The sequence below is a fragment of the Crocuta crocuta genome, unplaced genomic scaffold (genome assembly GCF_008692635.1).
Source record: "Crocuta crocuta isolate KB4526 unplaced genomic scaffold, BGI_CrCroc_1.0 scaffold216, whole genome shotgun sequence".
In the NCBI taxonomy this organism is placed as follows: Eukaryota; Metazoa; Chordata; class Mammalia; order Carnivora; family Hyaenidae; genus Crocuta; species Crocuta crocuta.
This window is the reverse complement of record NW_027531504.1, coordinates 7,220,024-7,243,385: the sequence shown is the minus strand read 5'-3', so window position 1 is coordinate 7,243,385 and position 23,362 is coordinate 7,220,024. Positions and strand designations below refer to the sequence as shown.

General features: G+C 43.1%; 1 protein-coding gene across 4 annotated transcripts in view; it reads left to right on the top strand.

Moving 5' to 3' along the window:
* Nucleotides 1-23,362, top strand: part of LOC144238423 (uncharacterized) — an 86,502-nt gene that overhangs the window by 19,545 nt on the left and 43,595 nt on the right. For all 4 annotated transcript variants that reach the window (XR_013337113.1, XM_077772223.1, XM_077772225.1 and 1 more), the window contains one exon: nt 21,370-21,454. Coding sequence is in view for 3 of the 4 variants with exons in the window: in XM_077772223.1 (XP_077628349.1) it covers nt 21,370-21,454 (85 nt within the window). In the remaining variant the exon portion in view is untranslated. The remainder of the gene's footprint in view (nt 1-21,369; nt 21,455-23,362) is intronic.

Sequence of the window (23,362 nt, the reverse complement as noted above, 5' to 3'; positions counted from 1 at the left end):
GGGCTATATCAGCATCACTGGGAGCTTCTTAGAAATGTGGAATGCCAGGTCCTACCCAGACCAACTGAATTTGAATCTTTGGAAGAAGAGGGTAGGGTGGCAAATGTCTGGGTGTTTTCCAAGCTTTCCCAAGATTCTTATGCATGCTAAAGCCTGAAAGCCATTGTCTTAAAGTTTGGGTCCCAGGGCAGAGTCCATCTTTCCTTTCTAAGCATCCAAGGCAGTGCTAACCCCAACTGCATCCCAACAGAAGATGTACAGCCTCTGCTAGCCACTCAAGTGATGGGGAGGGATGTCCTTATCTAAAAAGGTAGCCCAACTCTTTGATGGAAAGATCCCTGGAAGCAAAACTGCATTTCCTTTGTTGAGCAAAAATTGCATCTCTGTAGATTCTACCTCTTAGTTAACGTTACTTTTTGGAACTCCAAAAGAAATCAAGCATCCCTTGAAGGTATTAAAAATTAGCTATCATGTCCTCAATTTTTTCCTCCAATGTCTACCTTTGAAAAACTGGGCTTTTTAATGTAAGAGAAGAAGGTATGACACAAGGGAGTATAAACAGATTGAATGGAGGCATTGTTCAGTTTGCTGTTGGTGAAGACATTTGATTTCAAACCTTAAATAATATTAAAGGAGAACATGAAGGTTTGGGTTTTTTAAAAATGTTTATCAAAAAGGACCATACATTAGAAATGACCTTCTCAAATGACAGGAGAGATAAAGATCCCATCTCTTTTTTTTCCCCAGATCCTTGCTCAAAGAGGTGAAAAAATCTAACACACCTACAAAGTGCCCTCCCCAAAACAATTTTTAGAAAAATTGTGGGAGATTTTGAAGTGGAAAAAAGAAATTACTGGATGTCCTTCCCATGGAGTATAGTGGGATCATCAGATTCTATAAGTATGTGCATCATTGTTTGTCTTTGACTAGGTGCTTTAGAGCCCTGCAGACACACTGTAGAGTACTGATAGTAACGTAGGCAGTCCTTGTCAGAGATGCAAGTTGTGTCTGGGGGGACGCAGTTGGTATCACTCTCTATATCAGCCCTTCTGCTAGACTTACATACATTTATAAATGCATTTCCCAAATGCCTCACTGGTCCATATATATGTGGAACTTTGAAAGAAAGGTTGTGACACCTTGATGGTTCCCTCATTAATTCATGAGTTAAATAAAATCTTTGACACGTTTATTTTTTATTTCAATGGAGTCATAATTGTATCTTATTTTGAAAATGACCCTTTAACACTAATTTTTCTTTTAACTTACCCATCTCTCTACCAATATTTTGGCTTTTTAACCTGCATTCCTTTCATTCTGCCCACACTTTGTAGATACGGAAGCTCTCTCTTGTGATTCCAATGCTTTTATCAGTGTGAACTCAGGAGCTGAGCTCCCTACACTCAAAACCCAGAACCTTAGTCAAGCTACTTGACCTTCCTGTGCCTCAGTTTCCTCGTAAACTGAGGATGCAAATGAGTTGCATAAACAAAGCATTTAGGGGAGTGTCTGGGTGGCTCAGTCGGTTAAGTGTCTGACTTCAGCTCAGGTCATGATCTCATGGTTCGTGGTTTTGAGCCCCTTGTCGGGCCCCTCATCGGGCTCAGATTCTCTCTCTCTCTCTCTCTCTCTCTCTCTCTCTGCTACTCCTCACACTCTGTCTCTCTCTCAAAAATAAAAACAAACATTAAAACGAAGCATTTAGAAAAATGTGTGGAACATATGAAAACAAATGTCTGTTACTTTTATCACCTTTACATCACAAGGACAGAGATAATGTCTCTCACTCTGGGATATCTTACAGATCCTAAAACCATAGCCAACTTCTCTGTTGCTTCTGTTAATGAAAACCAAATTCTAATTTAGGACTCTTGGTATCACTGCTTTCTCATTTTCTCCTCTGTCAGAATATTATTATCAAGGAAGGATTTATATCACAATTTTTGTCTGAGGGAACTCAATTTTTTTTTAAGAATGAATTTATCAAGTCAGCACTCACCTTGATGATTGCCCTTCAGATGGATCAGATGCATTTACTGAGTTTACTTATTTGCAACAGCAAATTGTAGCAGCCCCCAGGAGCCTCCACTCAAGCTGAGGAAAAACATCAGTTAGCACAGTCGAAGTGGAAAGACCATGCTATTTTGTACGTGTAAGGTGAGGGATCCCGTATGACTGATCCCTTTGGGGGAAGGGAAAAGGAGCTTGTTTTAGCTTCCTTAATCTGCTTCTGAACCACAAAACTCCTTTTTCAGATTTCAGCTGTGAGATTCAAGTTTCCAACGAAGGTTGTTCCTAGCATAGTCTTCCAAGACCCTGGTCCCAGTCGTATCAGTCAGATTGGGTTTTCTGTTGCTGTAACAAACAGCCCTCCCACACTGCAGCGCCTTAAACCATAAAGATTTATTTCTAGTCCACGCTGCATGTCCCACACATATTGACAGTGGTCTCTGCTCCAGGGCATCCGCACTCGAGGATGCAGGCTGACAGAAGCACCACCACTTGGAGCGCCTCCAGACTCAAAGCACAGTGAGGAGAAGATGGAAACTCACAAAGCGGCTATTAAATATTTTTGACCCAAAGTGACTGACATCACCTCTGCTCACCTTTCATGGACAAACCTAATTTCACGGTGGGGAATGTTCCCCTCTCATGTGTCCAGAACAGAGGAAGCGAACACAGTAATGCTTTACCACACCAGTTATGGCTTCCAAGCCCACACTGCTTTACCACCTTTGTTCTAATTTTCTAGCTTCTCCATCAGCATTTGGAACAGGATGTAATTCTGTTTCACTTGGCTTTGCTTTTAACTTAATAACATTCATGATATTATCTGAAACCTCTGGGGAGGAACTAAGTTCCTCAACAGTACCAATTTGCTTTTTTAAACTTCAAGCTTTCTCTAAACAGGCGCCTTTGATATTGCCAGGAGTAAGCTTGATTTTCCTTCCAAGCTCCCCCTCACCCAGCCCCTGCCTGGGTCTAATTGTAAAATGCATCTGCATGTTTTAAAAAGCTCATTATGTAAATGCATCAGAGTCCGTATCTATCAACAGATAATTAAGAAGACTAGATACATATTTATGAGTTTGCTTAATATTGCTTTAATGAGGAGATTTACTAGAAATACCAAATCAAGGAGGCAAGAAGAAAAATGATCCTAACAGACGAGCCCAAGTGTTCAGCAGTTCCTGGTAGTCCTGAAAGCTGTCGGAACATTCAAAGAGCACCACAGACTTCCTGTTGGCCTACCATAAATGGTAGGAAGAAGCTTGGGAAGGGAGTAGATAATGTCACTCAATACTTTGAAAAGAAGACTGTGCTTTTTTTGGTTTCAAATAACAGCTATTCGAAGAGCCAAAGTATTATGTTTCCAACACCTGCAAAAGCAAAGTCACTGTGGGTATGTGGTCAGAAAGTCTGACATGGCAGTCACCAGCTGATTCATAAACTACAGAGACAGAGCCACCACTCTAGCCCGTATGGCTCCTCTGTGCAAATTAGAAAAAGGCATCTCCCAGGAGAAGAGGAAAGTTATGTGTCTCTCTAGCAGGCAAAGCACTACAGGTACATGGCTGAGTGAGGAGAAAGTGCTTTGCGCAGACACGAGGAACCTTGCCATGGGTAGAGGAAGCCTAGTGTCAGGACACACGGCTAGGTAAGTGGAGCTTGGGCTAGAATTTGGCCTTCACTTACCCTGTCACTCAGGCCCCTTCGTAATAATCTGTACAACCCCAGTGGCAGCGTTGTCTAGAAAACTCCATAGGGTGACTCTCACCAAGAGCTGGCCAAAGACTAGGAACAGAGGACCTGCCTCATTCTATCTACCAACTTGTCCCTTTGGTTTATGCAAATGGTGTCTCAACTCCACCTTTAGGGTCTCTCTATTGTACTCTTCTTCACTGCCAACACACATTCCAGTGGCAAGAACCCAGTCATGTAGCTCCACCAAATTACAAAGAAAGCTGGGAAATGTAGTCTTGCTGGGTGACCAGAAAGAAAAGTAAAGTGTGTTTCTTGAGCACATACCACCATCTCTGCCTCAGTCCACCTGTCTGTTCCCCCTCTGTTCATCCATGTCACATTATGTCCCTCACATAGAAAACACAGACCTCGTCCCAAGTGAGACAACCTGAAGCCCATCCAATGACTGCAGCCAGCTCCAGGGCTAGGATCTTGGGGATGTCGTGCAATCCTCTTCATCCCTGTAATCAGGGGACCTGTGAACTAGAGGACAAGTTGTCTTCTTGCACTACTCCCTACACATCAGTAGAGTGAAGACAGGATATCCAAAATTCAGTCTCCCATTCAATAAAGGGAAGAATGGACAAAGTGGTCCTCGCTCACAGCCATTGTGAGGTTTCTTGATTTGATCTAATTCTGGTCTGTGGGAACACTGCCTTGTCTGTCCCTCTCGCTGGCATGTCTGAACCACAAGCTGACAAGTACGCTCTTCTTGGAGGCTCCTCGGCCTTGGGACCCTGAGTCCTTCTGGAGCAAGTTTAGAGGCTGAGACTGCTTTACAAATTCAACAGTCAACAACTTTTTTTCTTTTAAATTCAGAATTTGTAACTTCTTTGGCTTAAATGTAGTAGATCTCTGTTCTGTTTGCATTTAGTAAGTACTGTGAGTCGGAGACTACCTCCACATCCATTCCTAGACATAACTCCCAGAACTGATTTGTCTTTGCTACCTCACCCCTCCCAATCGGTCTGTCTGTCTCTCACTCTCTTGCTCCTGATCCCCTTAGAGAAGGACACCAATCACATCTTCCCACATTCCACTGGCCAGAACTCATTCACACAGTCCACTTAACTGCAATGGAGGCTGAAAAATAGGATCTCACTGTGTGTCCAAAAAGAAACAGAAATGGGATTTAAATCCTTATCAATATTTCTTCCTCATCTTGCCTGGGAGATAGTCATCCTGGTTGGCAGCCACCCCTCAAAGCATATATTTGGAGTAAAGTAAAGCATCTCCAAAGAAGAGGGGTATTATTTCTAGAAGAAAACATGATTCAAACTAGACAAAAAAAACTGGATTCCAACCTGGATAGAGATTAAGTATTTATGGAGGGCAGGTCAACCTACAATTAAATCTTGGCTTCAACATTTACCAGCCTTGGGTGTCTATCAGAAAGTTAAAAAGGCTCTCTGGCCCTCAGTTGCCTCATCTGCAAAATGGAGATAACAACAGCACTTCCTTCAAGATTGTTGTAAACTTAGATTTTTGTCACATACTTAGCACAGTATCTTGCAAAAGGAAACAGCAGTGTAAGGTACAAGTGTCTCTGTCAGGGCACTCAGTGTGTGAAATTTAACTTTATTTCCTTTATCTGAACTTAACATCTTGTTAAATCCCCCTTTCCTTCTGATAACAGAAAGTTAACCTCCATCAATTTATAGGTTTTCCCAGGATCTTTGTAAGTTCCAGGGAGCTAATGTGGCTCCAAAATGGCAGAGGTGGGAGGGTAGGCATCTGCCCTTCCACATTGTTCCTTGTCTAGGGTGGCATCCACTGAGTTGACTCTGCATATAATTTAGTCTTTGTTCTATTTGGGTCACAGCTGTGTTCTCTCCTGTTCCCAACCACCAAGCATCTGCAGATCTGCCAACTCCATGTGTCATGTCTGGGTTACTCCACTGTGCACAAGAAACACCATTGCTCAGGTCACCCTAGGACCCCAGAAACCTCTATGAGGTTGCCTTGGACCAGTCTGTCTTGACTCGCTGCACCTTCTTTCCTCATGCCTTATTGGCTTAGGGACTTCTGGGGTCTTCCCACCCCCTGGCAATAAACCTCAGGTCCTTTCTGTGCTTGGTTCTCCAATCCTGTCTGGAAATTCCATCATTCAACATCGACCAAGTCCCTTCTCCCCATGACTCTATTCAGAAGAAAGTTCCCAGTAGTCTCTATGACTAAGCTGTCCAATATAGTATCCACTAGCCACATTTGGCCAATCAAATTTAAATTGGTAAGGTATGCTAAATTAATTATACCAGCCACATCTCAAGTGCCCAGGAGCCATATGTACCGAATGGGTGCCTAATTGGAGAGTGCAGTTTTTATTATAGAACACTTCCACCATCCCAGAAAGTTCTATCAACCTTCCCAACCTCATCTCAGAGTCTCTACTGGCCCAGTGGAGGGGCTTTGCTCTGACATGATCTTTCAGTCTTAGAACCATCCTGCCTTGTGTCTAGGCCTAGGCTTTGAAACCCAAAGCCAAGAACTCACTCTTGGTCTCTGTCTTCTTTGGGGTCATCTCTTCTCTGAGTCACAGAGGTTGAGATGACTTTGTTACCAATAGAGTCACCAACTGCTTAAGTTTGCCAGGACTAGGAGGATCCCTAGAATATCAAACTTTCAGCTTGAAAATGAGGAAAGTCTCAGACAAGCCAGGACAACTGTGATCACCTTGGTTACAAAGAGCCACAGGCTACCAAGGGCTGTGGGAAAAAAAAAAAAACACCAGTCTTTGTATCTCAAAATTTACTTTAATTCTGGAGCTAATATTAATCCTGATGAGGATTTCACTTTTACCACCAAAGTTAGATTCAGGTATTATATTTCCTCCTCTCTTTCTAGAAGCTTTCTTGGTCCCCACACTCCTGTCCCTTTCTCTCCCTCATCCTATGAATTCTGCAAAGTTCATTGGCTCTACCTAGTATTTATGAGATGTACATCTTCAGATCACCTTTCCCCTTTCCCACCCAACTAGGGGAACTGTTTGAGTTTCTGGTATTTCACCCCCTTTTCAAGGTAAAAGTATTGATCCTGAGGTCATACAAAGAGTGAGCCACATAAAAGACTTCTGCAGGGCAAACTACGAGGGCCAGCTCCAAAAAACTCCCTTAGACATTAAACTAAGACCTTCAGTGGATTGTTAATAGCTACCTCTTGGCCCGTTTCTAACTCAATAGTGACAGTTTCAAACACGGAAGCTATTGTGGAGCTCAGTTGTGGAGAAGGGACTGCCACTCGCCTGCTGACTACCATGCCCCTTCCATCCTCTCCCTGACATATTCCTGCCCTGGCTTATTAGTTTATGTGAACTGTCTAAAAATACCTTGACAGCAGCGGCCCAGAGGGTTACAGAAGAAAAAGGAGCCATTCAGTAAGAAGACAAATGTTATTCTTTTGCCTGATTCCTTCCCTCAGTGAAATGCAGACCGTGGAGACACCCGTGTAAGTTCTGTCTGAGACTCTGACCCATTAATGTGATTTGTGCTGTCCTCTGCTCCTGGAAAACCTCTCCTCCTCCATTAGCCTTAACCTGTGAGGTCCAATGCAAGCACAGCCTCATCCAGGAAGCTGTTCACGATTCACACTGACCACATCATTTGTCTCAACTGCCAGTATGACAGATTGGAAGAAGGAAGGTTTATTATATAACCTTACTCCAGACTAGAAAGGAGGGTGCCAGAGAAATGCATCTTTAACAGACATTTTGGGTACATAAAGAAAAAAAGTTCTATCAATATAGAAGTCACATGCCAAATTCACCCATTTCAAGTGTATGATTTGATGGTTTTTAGCATATTCACAGGTTTGTGTGACCATCACCACCATCAATTTCAGAACATCTTTGTCATTCCAAAAAGAAACCCTGTCCCTTAGTTAACAGCCATCTATTCCCACCACCCCAGCCCAGCCCTGTGCAGTCACTCATCTATCTCTGTTTTTGTAGACTTGCCCTCTCTGGACATTGCATATAAATGGAATCATGCAATATGTGGTCCTTTGAGACTGGCTTCTTTCACTTAGTAGCACTGCATTTCTCTTTATGCCCAAGTAATATCCCATGACAGGAACATAGCACATTTTATTTTCCGTATTCAACAAATAATGGATATTTGGGTTATCCCACAATTTATAATATTGCCTATTATAAACAATACTGTTGTGAACATTAGGTATAAGGTTTTGGGTAGACACATGTCTTCATTTCTCCTGGCTATAGGCCTAGAAATGTAATTGCTGGGTCACAGGTAACTCTATGTCTAACTTCCTGAGAAAATGTCAGACCTTTTTACACAGCAGCGGCACCATTTTACATTCCCACCCGTAGGGTGTGGGCGTGTGGGGCTCAGATCTCTCCACATCCTCACCCACGCTTGTAATTACCTGCCTTTTTTTTTTTTTTTATTCTAGCCGTCCTAGTGAGTGTGAAGCAGTACCTCATTCATTTTCATTTTGATTTGCATTTCCCTGATGGCTGGTGCTGCTTACATTCACTAAAGTTTGTAAACCTTTGATATACTGCCCTGCAGCATAGTGATAGATGCCCCCTACTGGACAGTAAGCTCATAGCAGGTCTGTACCACGTCACATGCCTGTCTGCTTCCCCTTCAGTGACATTGTAGCTCTTTGTAAATAAGAGCTAACAACTATGGAAGGCTTGCGCAGTGTCAGGTGCTGGTGACACAAATTAATCCACTCAATCATCATAACAACCCCATGTGGTAGGGTCTCTCATTGCTGCCATTTTACAGAAGAGAAAACTAAGGCTCAGAAGAGTTCAATAATTTGTATTCAAACTCAGGTTGCAGGATGCCAAACTAGACTTCCTGCCTCTTGCAATGAATAGCTGCTGCATAAACGAATGGACTCACAACTCTGAAAAGGAGGAGATAAGGAGGAAGGATGGGTGGGAAAAAGGCTGCTGAGACAGGGCTCGCTCCACCATCCGTGCAACTGAACAGCCGTTGCACGAAGAACCGGGAACGGAGCTGCCTTGCTACCTGAGCAACGTCACGACTCATCACAAAACCTCACTTCCTAGCGAAGGACATAGACAGCTTCATAGGCTTGGATTTTGAAAATCAGATGGACACCAGTCCTGAGGTTCCAAGCCCATCAGGAAGTATGTATGGTGGAGAAAGGAAAGAGAGACTTACTCTGGTACAGACTTGGGAAAATGCATGCTGTCCAAGTATGCGAGAATGTACCGGCAGTGAAGTCAAAAGGAAGACGTCTTAATAGCTCTGAATTGAGCTATTTTATATCAGATGTCTCCTTTTGAGAGTAAATGTGCGGAAGATCAGTTTCTAACTGCCACCATTTTCCACCTCCTGTGCAGTCAACCCCTCAGCACACCTTACCACGCAGGGCTACTGAACACCAGGATCACAACTTAGGCAAATTAGAAAAAGTTGATCCTTCAGTCTGGGCCTCAGCATGGGCTTGATTACCTCCCACATCGGCTGAATAGTGCCCTTGGCTGGGCACCATTATGCAGTGCCCAACCTGAACAGTCATATATGGTAGCCCAACTACCAAGCACCTTGCATTCCAGAGGAGTTGGTAACTCTCTATATATTAGAGTCTAACCCTGGTGAATATGGGAATCTTGGTGATGAGGGAGCTGCTTACCAGAAATCAAATCATGGATTGTCAAAAGCTCATAGCTCTTTATACTCCAGATGAAAGAAACAACCATGGGAGCCAGCAACAAATGACTGATGGGAGGCTTTGTCTGACATAATGGGACAAAGAAGCCAACCAAACCCAGGCATATGAAAGCCAAACCAAAGCCATAGTTCAAAGCTGAGCTCATTCATCTAGATTCCAGCAAGCCAGAGTGCCCTTGGAGTCCTGAAAGAACATGGCACCAACAAAGAACTGAAGGTTTGCAGCTCAGGACGGTGGGCAAGCTGCTTACCATGGAGCCCCACCAGCTTCCAGCAGCACATCTGCTTCTTGGGTAGTTGATGGGGCCATCTAGGACACAGGCTTTGTGAGGTGACCCCACTGTGGTCCTGGCCGACAACCAGCCACCACCACCAAACAACGTCTGTCTGAAAGCAGGCCACAGGGGGGCAAGGGGTGGGGGTGGGTGAGATGTTGTGTGAGGCACCCAAGCATCTGTCGGAGGAAACGATGACAGGGAGCACCAGCAACTGCCATTTGTGTCTCTCCAGTGCCCAAGCCCTCTGATACACAACTCCAAAGAGCGTGGCATGGTGGTGGCTTGCTGAGGGGCTGTAGCCACAGATGGAATAGCAGTATTCAGAGAGAGGGAAAGAGAAAGATTGTGCATGGACAGTGAGGACGAGCTATATTCTGCAGGAGGCGGCACACAAACACAGGCACAAATCTAATAATGCTAATAATTATAATACATTTAATAATTTATTATTAAAAGTTGCTAAACTTGCTCTTGACTCATTTTGTCTCACTCACATTATGAAGGCCCAAACAACAGTTCTAGGAGGTGAGTGTTACTAATTTAAACTTCTTAGAGGTGAGGACATTGAAGCACAGAGAAGGTAGATAATGTCCCCAAGTTCACACAGCTTATAAGTAGTGGAGCCTGGATATGGAGACCTACAGTCTGACTCTGAAACCCAAGCTCTTGACTGTAGTCCCATTTTGCTTCTAAAATGACCAAATAGATATTAAGGATATGAAGCCACAATGGGCCTTTGGAGCAACTATCATACATACTGGGCATGTTGTCCTTCTATCCATCCGCCCATCCATTCATCCACCCATCCATTTGTATATAAACATATACATTTTTTCAAGGAATATTTATTGTGCTCTGCTCTTTGTATACATTGTTGTATTTAATATTGCTAACAACTCAAGGTTATTAGGAACAAAACATGGTTCCTATCTATGGCAGATTGTTTCCAAAAATGGCTGAAAGAATATCTTTCATCCCTCACATCTTTTGCAATGGGATTCTAGCAACCCTTTCATATACAGGTGGAATCTATTTACCCTCACCTTGAATCCGGGCTGTCAGTGATGCTTGCTCTGCTCAGCACAATACAGTAGTGGGGATACTCTGAGACTTCAAAGCCCAGGCAAGGTTTAAGAGGACTGACAGCTTTCATGTTTCTTATATCTCAGAGGCCATTTAATTAGTCTGACCACTCTGAGGCGGCCATGCTGCAAGGAAGCCAGAGATAGCCATGTGGGGGAGAGTGGCCGCATGCAGGAGTGCCAAGGCACCAGACACATGGGGAAAGTTTTGCGGGTCTTTCAACCTGTATGAGGGTTCTCCAGAGAAACAGAACCAAAGCTCTGTGTGTGTGTGTGTGTGTGTGTGTGTGTGTGTGTAGACAGATGTATATATACAGAAAGATATACTAAAAAGACATTGATTTAAGGAATTGGTTCACATGATTATGGAGCCTGGAAAGTCCAAATCTGCAGGTTGCCATCAGACTAGAGACCAAAGGAAGTGCAGATGTTATAAAGTTCAAATGTTATATGGTGTGCCTGCAATTCCTTCTTGCTTGAGGGAGGTCAGGGTTTGGGTCCATTCAGACTTTCAACTGATTCGATGAGGCCCACTCACACTATAGAGGGCAATCTGCTTTACTCAAAGTCCGCTGATTGAAATGTTGCTCTCATCTACAGCCCTACCACTCTGAACATGCCCAGTTTCATCTGAAACGTTGATCTCATCCAAAAACACCTTCATAGAAACAGCAGAATAAAGTTTCACCAAATATCTGGGTACCGTAGTTCAGCCAAGTCGACAAATAAAAGTTAACTATCACAGAGTCCAACCCAACCACCAGCATAATGCAGTTGAGTGAACCTTGCTGATGCCACGTGGAACATAAGAATCAACCAGCTGAGTCCTGCTCAAATTCCTAATTCACAGAATCATGAGAAATAACAATTCTTGGTTTCAAGCCCCTGAATTTAAGGACTGTTTATTATACAGGAACAGGAAACTGACCCAACAGAATTTATAAATGAGCAACCTTAGTAAGTAAACACACACATGGAGGTATAATTACATATATAATATGTATTAAGATGGAAAGATCAGAATTGTTCCTTTACTGTATTTATTAAACACCTACAGTAAAATCCCCACGGTAGTGTGAGATAGGACACTGGCAACACAGTCTTCCTTTTTCAGCCTCTGGCTTTGACTTGAAGTGATAACCAGGCAAATCACTGAATCTTCTGGACCTTGGCTTCTCCATCTGCAAAATGGGTCTGATGGCACTCATCCTCCCTGCCTCACAGGCTTTTGTGAAGATGAAGCGAGACAAGAAACAGAAGTGCTATGCTTGCTGAAAAGTCCTTCGCAAGTTACATCACAGCTAGATAAATGCTACCTTGTGCTAAAATGCAAAATTGTTTTATAATTTATTGCTGAAATGGAAACATCTGGCTAAGGAAACTTGAAGGCAGCAGCAACCTTTCTGACCAGAGCAATTTCGTCTAATCGCTGGTCTCTGGATTAGCTCTGGATCAGCTCTGATTTGCCCATTGCTTTGAGTTTTATTTTGAAATATGTGGGCCTTGCTTTTTTGGCACATCTGTTTTTCCTATTTTTACTTTTGACTAGAATACAGAAAGAAAACCTTACAAGTGGTAAATATCCATTGTTGGGCATTCCAGCTTAAGTATAGAAATCTCTAAATGAATCTATTCACTGATATGTCTTTTAATTCTGGTCGTAGAGCAAACTAGAGTGAGACAGAATTGTGTACAATTTTATTAGCAGCCTCAGCACGCTGTGATTAGTCTACACGTGATTTCCACCTGGGTTAACCAGGAGTCAAATCCAGCTATGCTGTGTCCCTGTTTAAAAACTCCTTAGTGACTCCTCAATGCCCTCTGTATAAAGGACCAAGCTCTTTGGTGCAGCACTGAGGTCCTCTATGATCTGGCTGTTATTTATTTCTCCAGCCTTGCCTCTCACCACTCACATTCTTGGGCTTCATGATGTGTTAATATAGGCGTCTCCTCTCCAGCCTTTGCCTAATCTATTTCCTTCTTTCTAGTATACCACTCCCCCTTCCATCTTTGCTTAACCAACTCCTTCGACCCTTCATATCTGACTTTAGATGACCTCTCTGAGAAATCTCCAAGCCAGCAAGACTGAGTTTGGTGTCCCTCAGCTGTGACCCCTTAGCGTCTTACCTCTAAGGTAGGGGCAAATTATGATCTCCAGAAAGTTAAAGGCACAACTCTCATAAAACACATCATGAGCCTATGCCAAAGATTTATTTAACTCATTAACGAGGGAGCCAGCAGGGTGATAAGGCTGGATCAAAGGGACATTAAGAAATTGATTAATATGTAGCCAGTAGAAGAAAGAATGCTGGCGTCAGATTGGTAATTTGATACTAAACTACATATAATATAATGTCCTGTAGGCAATAAAATCATAGTCCTTAGGAGATGTCTTTTCCCATGGACAGAAAATCATCTACATTTCTACCAGACAAAAATCATTTACAACCTATCGATTTCCTGCAAATTAAGATCTAATTTTTCAAAGTCTAGACCCTAACTAGTAGTAATCGTTAGCCAAATTAATGGTGTCAGGTGGCCTTTGGGCTGGCCTATTAGACAGTGCTTTAGTTTGACATTGAAAGGGCACATAGTCATCTTTCTGGATCATTCTTTTTCTTTCTTTCTTTTTTTTTAAACAGTAGCATTAATACTCTCCACTATAACTACTTGTTATCTTGTCTAAAATTCTCAGCAAATGGAAAGCTTCTCAGAGGCCAGGAATGTTTTTTGTTCACTCTTGTAGTCTCTGATCCTAGTTCAGTGCCTAGTATATGTAGTAGGCGCAGATAATTATTGTTGAGTGAATTAAAAGATTTTCTCTTTGAAGATTAAAGTGCCTCCTCCAAGGAGCTTATCGTTCCCCACGTAGATCAGGTTACAGTGATCACAGATCCCAGCCCAGGTACCCCTCTAACCCCAGCCAACGTCCCTGCCCCCCAGCGGCCCGAGCCCCTGACGCATTTCTCCCACTTCCTACCACTGCATGAGCCCTAACTGTCAGTTGGATGGCCAGACGCAGAACGCTAGATGAAGGGAAGCCTCTTCTGTCTCCATTTCAGAATCAAGGCGAATCAGGTGGTTCCCCACCCGGCCCCCCTGCCTGTCCCCTGTCCCAGCAGGTTGGCTGGACACCACAGCCTCTCTAGCTGGCTGCCTCCTTTCTTTGTGCTGCTCTTGAGAGCACACAGGCTGATTCTATTCTTGGAGTCCACTTCCCAGGGACAGCTAGCAGGGCTGCAGGCACAAAGTGCATTCTTCTAAAAGGTGGATGGGGGCAGCCCAGCTTTCTCACAGATAATGAGCCTGCATCATCTAAATCAAGGCTAATTTATGCACTTAAATACTTGTTGCCAGCAGGGATAAACTGCCCTGTTTGTGGCTTGTTTGTATTAGCACAGGAAGCAGGTAAACATCGCCAACCCAATGGGGGAGGGGAGGAGGCAGGCCTCACTTTCAGTTAGTTGGGGTCAGGAAATGCACATGAAAAGGAGGGAGCAGGGGTGGCGTGCACACTGAACACCTTCAAGGTTTGAGGGGTCCAAAGAGGTCTGGAAGAAACGGACTTGAAATAGCATGAGTGAGAGTGACGATATCACTTTACATAACACCTGTGTCAATCTTGCAGAGACCTTGAAAATTTTTCAGAAATACAGGGAGTAACTGGGTTTGGACAAAAACACACAGGCGAGAGTTTGAGACTCCTTTGGCTCCAATAAGCCCCTGGGCACCGATGGAAGGTGAACTAGGTGTATGGAGAGAAAATAAGGAAAGAACAGTAACACAGCAGCAAAGGCTTTGTGTGTTCTTAGGGGCAGAGTGGATCACTGGAACATCTAGAAAGTGGGTGAAGTTCGCCTTTAGAGCTCCCAGTTTTTTGTTTCTGGGCCTTCTCCCTCCTCCGGGGAAGCCCTCTCACACCGCGTACCTTCTCTTCTCCCCACTCGGAAACCCTGTTCTTAACCATTTATGCCTTGTTGTGATCTGAAAGCTAGGTTCTCTCTCTGGCACGTGTGTGCACTTGCAGCTGTGTTTAGAGTTAAGCCTTTTCTCTTTGAAAAAGGAATAGAGTGGCCGTATAATTTATCATCCATCCAGGAATATTTTTAGCACTCTTTAAAATTACCCTCAGAATAATAGGGATAAACTAGAATTGTCCCAGAAGAATCCTGGGCTAACTAGACCTAAGCTCATCCTAGAAATGCCAAGCCTTGTCTTCTTTTTGAGGAATTGTGGACATCACTGAGCAGCTGGAGACAGGTCTCTGATTTTTTTCCCAAAGGCGAGGGTAATGGAAAGAAGCAGAAGGGAGTAGAGATGTGTTAGAATGCTCCTAATGGCACAGAACAAAGTATCCAGCTATGTTGGCTTAAATTAAAGAGATTTACTTTTCTCACATAAATCACATAACAAGGGGTCCAGAGGGAGGTGATTCCAAGCAGAATCAGTGACTCAACTATGTCAGGGTTTCTCTGAGAATCTCTTGATCCTCTCCCTCATTATTGCAAGATGGCTGCCAAGGCTCCGTACATGATGTCTTGACAAAAGCACATTCAAACGTAGGAAGAAATAGATGCAGCTTTTCCTCTTAGCTCTTTCTTTTGTCACAGAGTTTATAGCAGAGTTTCCCTCTGGTTTAATTTACTGATATTGGGTCACATAACAATGACTAGCACTGCAAGGGAGGCCGTAAAAGTAAGAACTTGTATTTTCTGCCTCTGTGGTGAGCCATGAATTCTGCTGGCCTGGAGAAAGGGTGAGAAAATGGCTGCTTGGTGGGCCACCACCCTTCCCCTAGTCCCTGCACCAAGCCTCACGGGGCCTGCCTAGAATATAATCTTAATCAGGGCTCTCCAGGACACAGAGAAAGTTCCAAAGCAGACAATGAACTAATACACTTGACGAGATCCTGAGAAATACCCTATTGAATGCCATAGTCCTTTCAGGAATGCTTTGTTTTCATTCCTGATGGATTTCCTGATGCCCTTGGCTCCTAAGGCTTTATTTAGCTGGAACTTGTCCTCCTGAATCTGACAAGAAGTCAGTGATCTCCAGGTGGGGGACTCTGAGTTAGCTCATTTAATCTGCCCAGCATCTCTATGCAGTGAGCACCGTAGTTAACACCATTTAACAGATGAAGAAACCGAATTTTAGCAAATTTTGGTAACTTGCTCAAGGTCACTAAATCTCTGAACTCCTTAGTTAATGCAAGTGAAGGGAATAATATAGGTTTTGTGACTTATTGGTAATTTTATTAGTAAATTTGTTATTTGTATTGTTATTAAAGTTATCACTTGCTTCCTTACGCCCAAGTCCTTACAGAGCCTGTGTGATTTCTTTTCTCTTTCCTTTTGTCCACTTTCCCCCTCAGCCAACTATGCATCTGCAATAAAGACATTATTTTCATTTCTTGACTGTCCTGCCTTGCTTTTCCTGCCTCAGGACCTTTGCACTTGCTGTTTCTTTTGCCTGGAATGCTCTTAGCCCAGCTGCTCTCTTGTCAAGTTTTAACCCAAAGAAGCTTTCTCTAGCCAGTCTAAGTAAAGTGCCTGTCTTATTTTCTGTAAGAGCACCTTAATTATTTCCCTCATTGGGTTTAACACTGGCATTATCTTACTTGTTTGTGTCTCTCCTTAAAACCCTGTCTAAGCCTCCCTAGATCAGAGACTTTATTTTTGATTTACTCCCTTTTGGCTAGAACAATGCCCAAGACATAGTAGTTGCTCAATAAATTTGAAAAATGCTCAAGAAGTTTTAAAAGTTGAAGTCAGGGGCTGCTGGGTGGCTCAGTCGTTTAAGTGTCTGACTTCATCTCAGGTCATGATCTCACAGTTCATGAGTTTGAGTCCCATGTTGGGCTCTGTGCTGACAGCTCAGAGTCTGGAGCTTGCTTCAGATTCTTTGTCTCCCTCTCTGCCCCTCCCCCACTCATGCTTGCCCTCCCTCCCTCCCTCCCTCTCTCTCCCTCTTTCTCTCAAAAATAAATAAACATTAAAAAATAAAAAAAAAATAAATTGAGGCCAAAATCCAAGTTTGAGTAACTCAATAGCCTGTGGCTATAAACCCCCTTAAAGCACAATTAGAAAACACTGGTCTGAAAATAAAAAATAAGAGAAAAGAAAAAGAAAAAAGAAAACATTGGTCTGATCTAACCCTTGCATTTTAAACATGAAAATAAGGACAAGAATTTTCCCCTCTAAACTGCAAAGTAAATTAGTAACAGAGATAAGGAAAGAACATGGGAATTAGTGACTGAATAGTCCATGTACAAGCCAAATAGCCTTTGAGAAGCTCTTCGGGCTACCTTGCCTCGGTGTTCTCATTTGTGAAAACAGCTCACCTCCCAGAGTCAGTTTGAGGTTTGCACAAGATCAGGCAGGCGCTGGGGTCTAACACGGTACCTGACAGGAGGTGTTTGGAAACAGCTTTTCTGGAATCGCAGGCTGGTGCCCTTCATTTCCACTACGTTCCTGTGGCCATGAGTCCCTTCACATGTGACAGGTACATCATTCGCAACAGACAGGCTTTGCAAGACGGTGTTTCTGCAGACTCGGTTTCTCATGAGAGGATTACGGGAAACCCCGACAGTGGGGTGCTGATTGTTCATTATGAATCCCTGTTTCTGAGCTCAGAGCACCGTCTGCTTTATCTGGGGCCTGGGGCCAGCCGATGGAGGAGGGGCTGACCTGGCACTGCAGCTGAAGCCGTGGTGGAGAAGATGTGGAGACAGCACCTTGCAGAACCCAGGAACTCCCCAGACACAAAACTAGCAACCCAGTGTGTCAGGAATCCAGTGGGGTAACAGAGACCCGTGAAGGGGAGGAGAGTGAGGGAACAAGTCTAGATCAGCTTATTTCAGGGGAGCAGCGGGGTTTTCCCCAGCAGGGTCCCCTTTGGTTTCCACAGCACGGATGGCCATAAGCTGCCAGACCTGGTGAGGAGAAGCAGCTGCAGGCTGCATGCAAACTCTCCAGTGTCCATCTTAACAGGCAGTAGGGTTTGGGGTCACAGGCTGGGGTCTGGGTTCGAATGCTGGCTCTGCCCCTTACCAGCTGTGCTGCCTTGAATACACAGCGTTGACTTCTCTGAGCCTCAGTTTCCTCATCTATGAAATGGGGATAACAATAGCACCTACAGCAACCACTTGCTGTGAGGTTCATAAGGGATAAGGCTTGGAACGCTTTCTGCATAGTTCTTGACATAAACCTGGGTTCGATCAGGTCAGCAATTTACATCAATGTATATACAGTTCCACACAGAGGGAGTTTTTAAAGTCAAAGAATGAGAGATGGGGGTACAGATCTTATAGGCAGGTAATTTTGCTTTCTCTGCTCATCCTTTTCCATCGTGCAACCAAGAAGGCAGGCAAGATCCAACCTGTACTCAGCCTTTATGCCCACTCCATTTCAAGACAACCTCGGGCTACAGAGTCGGAAACTTTATCTTTCACAGAAATCAGACCTTTCCATTTCATTCTATATAAATGGACCATGAGAATACCCTACAGCCTGTATTTGCTGCATGTTTCTACAGATGCCAGCAAAGAAGGACTTCTAGTAATGGGATCAGTAACCTAAGTAAGAGTACTGAAAAGGCAAGTCTGAATTTATCCCTGCCTGTCATGTGCTGGTGAACAATGAAAGCACAGTAATGGGAAATGCTGCCATCTTGCACGTTTGAGCCAGCTCACCCCTGCAAGGTACTATTCTTAGCATTGATATTAATAAATGTTTCTGACATGCAGCAAAGGTTCAGAGTGCTGGAGAGTTGCAGAGCACGCCAAGCACATAAACTGCCTGCCTCTGGCGGCTCACAAGCACGAAGGATTCAAGACAAGGCTCGAATGGCAGAAAACATGGTGACTGGAGAGGATTATTACAGGTGAAGCAGAGAGATCTTCCAGGGCTGTGCTGAAAATGCAAGAGACAAGGCTGGGCCCCCACTCTCTGGCCACTCATCTCATTTGAAGAGCCATTCTTGGAAAATCACTGGAGAGATGGTAGAAGACAAGAGATAGTCCACATTGTCACCTCGACCACCTCTCCTCGAAGGAAGAGGTTAAGATGTGTCCAGCCTTCCAGCTAAATGAGATGGGGCTGGAGCAGACATTGCTAATGGTTCCCCAGAGGCTACTCCTTCTTTCTTACTTTTAGAAGCACAACTTTCCAAATTAGCAAGGAATTCTTGGAAATAGATCTCCTCCAGCGGTAGGTAGCGACCGCCCATCCTAGACTTCATGGCAACAGGTGTAGAGGCCTGGCTGAGGTCTGGCCAGTGGGTTGAGAGCAAACACCCTGTGTGCAACTTCAGGCTTTCTCTCTCTCTCTCTCTCTCTCTCTCTCTCTTTCCTTCTGTACGGAAGCTCCCTGCCTCCATTTTTTCTTCCTCCTCCTGTCACTGGCTGTAGCACGGCACCAATTGGAGCAATTGCCTGGGACTCAGAGAAGGAAGACGCATACTTAAAAATGGCAGATCTGGGGCACTTGGGTGTCTCAGACAGTTAAGCGTCCAATTTCAGCTCAGGTCATGATATTGTGGTTCATGAGTTCAAGCCCTGTGTCTGGCTCTCTCTGTCTATCTCTCAGTCTTGTTCTCTCTCTCTCAAAAATAAACACTTTTTTTTAAATGGCAGATCTGTCCGGCGGCATTCCATTCTACCAGCTCTAGACCTCTCATCTTCCTTTGCTCCATTGGATGGAAGGAAAACAAACTTTTATCCTACTTGAGCCATGATATCTTGAGGTCCTTTTCTTCTAGTAGCTTATCCAAGGCCACGTTCACAGGCCCAGCTTTGGACTCCAGCAAATGTTTACACACATCTCCTTAATCACGTTCTCCTCCTTAACCCACTGGGCTCCAGATGAACTGGATGCTTTTCTGTTGCTTGAACTCATTAATTTCTTCCTCATCTCAGAGCTCTGTACCCCTGTATTCATCTGCTGGGGCTGCTGTAACAAAGGACCAGAGGCTGGGTGGCTTAAACAACAGAAATATATTGTCTCACAGTTCTGGAGGCTGGACGTCCACAATGAAGGCGTTGACAGAGTTATTTCTTCTGGGGCTGTGAGCGCAAATCTGTTCTAGGCCCTCTCCTCGCCTTGTAGACGGCCATCTTCTCCCTGAGCCTCTTCATATTGGCCTCCCTCTATGTGTGCCTCTGCTCAGATTTCCTGTTCAGAAGGACACCGATCATATTGTTTTAGGGCCTACTCTAACGACCTCATTTTTACTTAAATAACTCTGGAAAGACTGTCTCTCTCCAAATAAGTACTAGGGCTTAAGACTTCAATCTGTGAGTTTGGGGGGTGGGGAACATAATTTGGACTGTTAATAACTCCACTCCTTAGAATATAAACTTCCTTTATCTGATACACAGAAGTATTCAATCTTTACTGAATCAAACAATATGCAAATATTCATGATTATTATTATATTGACATCATTATCATTATCAAGTAGAAATATTTAACTGGCAATTCTGTACTTCTATACAGTTGATATTGACATTTACCTGATAGTTAATAATTCATATTAATAATAATGTAGAATTATGGAAAGATCCCAAAATGCAATTCAAATAATTGGCAAAGATTACACTCAGCTCAGTATAATTTTAATGTTGATTTTATTTTATTAATATAAAATTTGGTCATTCATAGATGGGATTTATAATAATCACCAAATATCAAGAATGTTTGTTTTTACTCTGGTCTAAAATTACTGGAGGGTTTAAATAATGTGGCCAAAATAGGATTTTAATAAAATGAGAATAAAAACAGATAAAGCTGGATTAAGCAAAAATAAAAAAAATTAAAAAGCTAATGTTCTGACCATTGGAGCCACCATAATTGCTCTACCAGTATATAAAATTATATTAAAAATTTTGGGCAACATAGCTGCAGATATAAACAATGAGTTTGTGTGAAACAATGGAATCCAAGAGGCAGATTTATAGCAGTTTTTTCAGGAGGCAAAAGATTTTTACCTTGTAGAAAACTCAGAGAAATTTCTATAGGGCTTAATCAGTAGGGCACAGCTGTCCTTGGATCCTTCAGTGTCTTCCACAGAAGTTTCACCAAGAATTCAGACAAGGAATTTAGGCTGTTACTTGCACCCAGCATTACATAGTCAAGCAACAACATTAAAACATGATACAAAGCAGATGAACATAGGGGAAGGGAAGCAAAAATAATATAAAAACAAGGAGGGAGACAAAGTGTAAGAGACTCTTAAATACAGAGAAAACACTGAAGTTGCTGGAGGGGTTGTGGGAGGGGGGATGGGCTAAATGGGCAAGGGGCATCAGGCAGGACACTTGTTGGGGTGCGCACTGGGTGTTACACATGGGGGATGGATCACTAGAATCTACTCCTGAAATCATTATCGCACTATATTCTAACTAGCTTGTATGTAAATAAATAAATAAATAAATAATTTAAAAAACATGATTTAGTGAAGGTAGTTTTTGAGGTGTGTGGTGTAGATATGAAAACTTCCACCCAAGAGCACTTAGAATATATAGATGAATAAATAAATACCACATCCCTTAAATCCTCTTCCCTAAATCCCATTTCTGTTCCACCGGGGTCTTTGCAGGAATGGGCTCAAGTGTAGCGGTGAAAGGAGCCAGACATCTGAGGTTGAATTCGGACTCTACCACTTCTGAACTGTGTGACGTAAGGTAAATTACTTATGTATAAAATGAGGATGATTATAATGTTGATTTTACATGTTTGTGGTAAGGATTAAATAATGTTCATGAAGCTCTTAGTACAGTCCTTGGCAGATGGTAAGCATTCAGTAATGTTGGCAGTTAGTAGTAGCATATTCTTGGTTCATAGGTATGTATATATACGGGTGAGTGGTAGAGTTCACATTTCCTTATAAAAATCAAAATGCTCATATGGTTCTCCTAATTAGATGGAAGACTGCTTAGTGGAAGGCTTTGTGTTTATATACAGGAAGAGTACAGGAGAATCTGTTCTTGTTTCACTGGAATAGCTTGATCTTTGATAGAAAATAGTGTGTTAACTCCACTGACAACTTTCCAACAGCAATACCCTCACTATAATCCCTAGTTTTATTTCTTGGCATTAATTCACCTGATTAAATAGACAATAGGCTTTAATTTACCTACGTCTAGTTATAAAAAACAAACAAAATAAACCTTTGTATAGATAACCCATCTGTTGTACAATAGAGAGTTTGACTTGCGTTTGTCCCTGGTTCCTGGGAGGAAGACTCAAAGTCCTTGGAATTCCCCATGTAATAAGAATAGCTTTGTTACTCATGAGCCTACTGGATCACACCTGAGTTTGAACTGAAAGTTGAGACGACTAAGAATGGGAGCTGATCACGAGAAAGATCCACCATGTGATTAGAAGGTTGGGGCTGTGAACGAGCCTCACCTCTGGAGGGAGGAAGAAGGTTAGAGGTTGAGTTTAATTACATAGCCAATGATTCAATCGATTATGCTTATATAAGGAAACCCCAATAAAAACTCTGGACACAGATGTTTGGTGGAACTTCCAGTATGCTTGACAAATGCATTGATGTGCCAGATGGGTGACGTGCCCTGATGTCAGGAAAAGGGCACAAAAGATCTGAATTCAGGACCCTCTTAGATCTCGCCTTATATATCTGTTCCTTTGATGGGTCCTGACTTGCATCCTTTATAATAAAACTAAAATAATAAGAAAAGCACTTTCCTGAGTTCTGTGACTCATTCCAGCAAATTATCAAATGTGAGGGGTTCTGAGAACCGCTCCTCCCATATTTGTAGTTTATTGATCAGAAGTGTTGGTGGCCTGGGGTGTCTGGCTGGCTCAGTTGGTTAAGCGTCCGACTTTGGCTCGGGTCGTGATCTCATGGTTTGTGGGTTTGAGCCCCATGTCAGGCTCTGTACTCTGGAGTCTGCTTTGGATTCTGTGTCTCACTCTCTGTCCGTCTCTTCTTGCACCCTGTCTCTCTCTCTCAAAAATAAATACATTTTAAAAAAATTTTTTAAAGAAGAAAAAGATGTGCTGGTGGCCTGGGAACTGAAGTGGGGGCAGTCTTGTTGGGGACTGTGCCCTTGAACCTTAATGGAGTCTAATGCTAACTCCAGGGGGTAGTGGCAGAATTAAATTTCATGACACCAGTTGATGTCAGAATACCATCTAAAGGCCCCTAGGCCTTCAGAGCTCCTGATCCTGTCTGTGGAATAAAGACCATGAAAGGATATTTGGGGTCCTAATAAGGGCCATCAGCAACCCCTCACTGCTCCGCCAGCAAAGGGGTCAATAGGGCATGGCAGTGAAGCACCCCCTACAGCATCACCTCTGACCCCTTGGAGCTCTGTTTATTGTAAGACAAAATCCTTCCATTAAGAGGGAACTTGAGAAAGCTTAAAAGACTAATGAACCAGTTTCTTTCAGATCATGGGCTCAAAGTAAGCCCATGTTTATGATGATGGAACATTGTGAACATTTTATTAATGGTAATAAATCACAAAATAGTTATTAATTTTTGTAGGTGATACTAGTTATTTCCTTGCTCCTTTCTGGTGTTTCCTACATGTTTCTTCTCTCCCCTTTCTTCTGGTAATAGA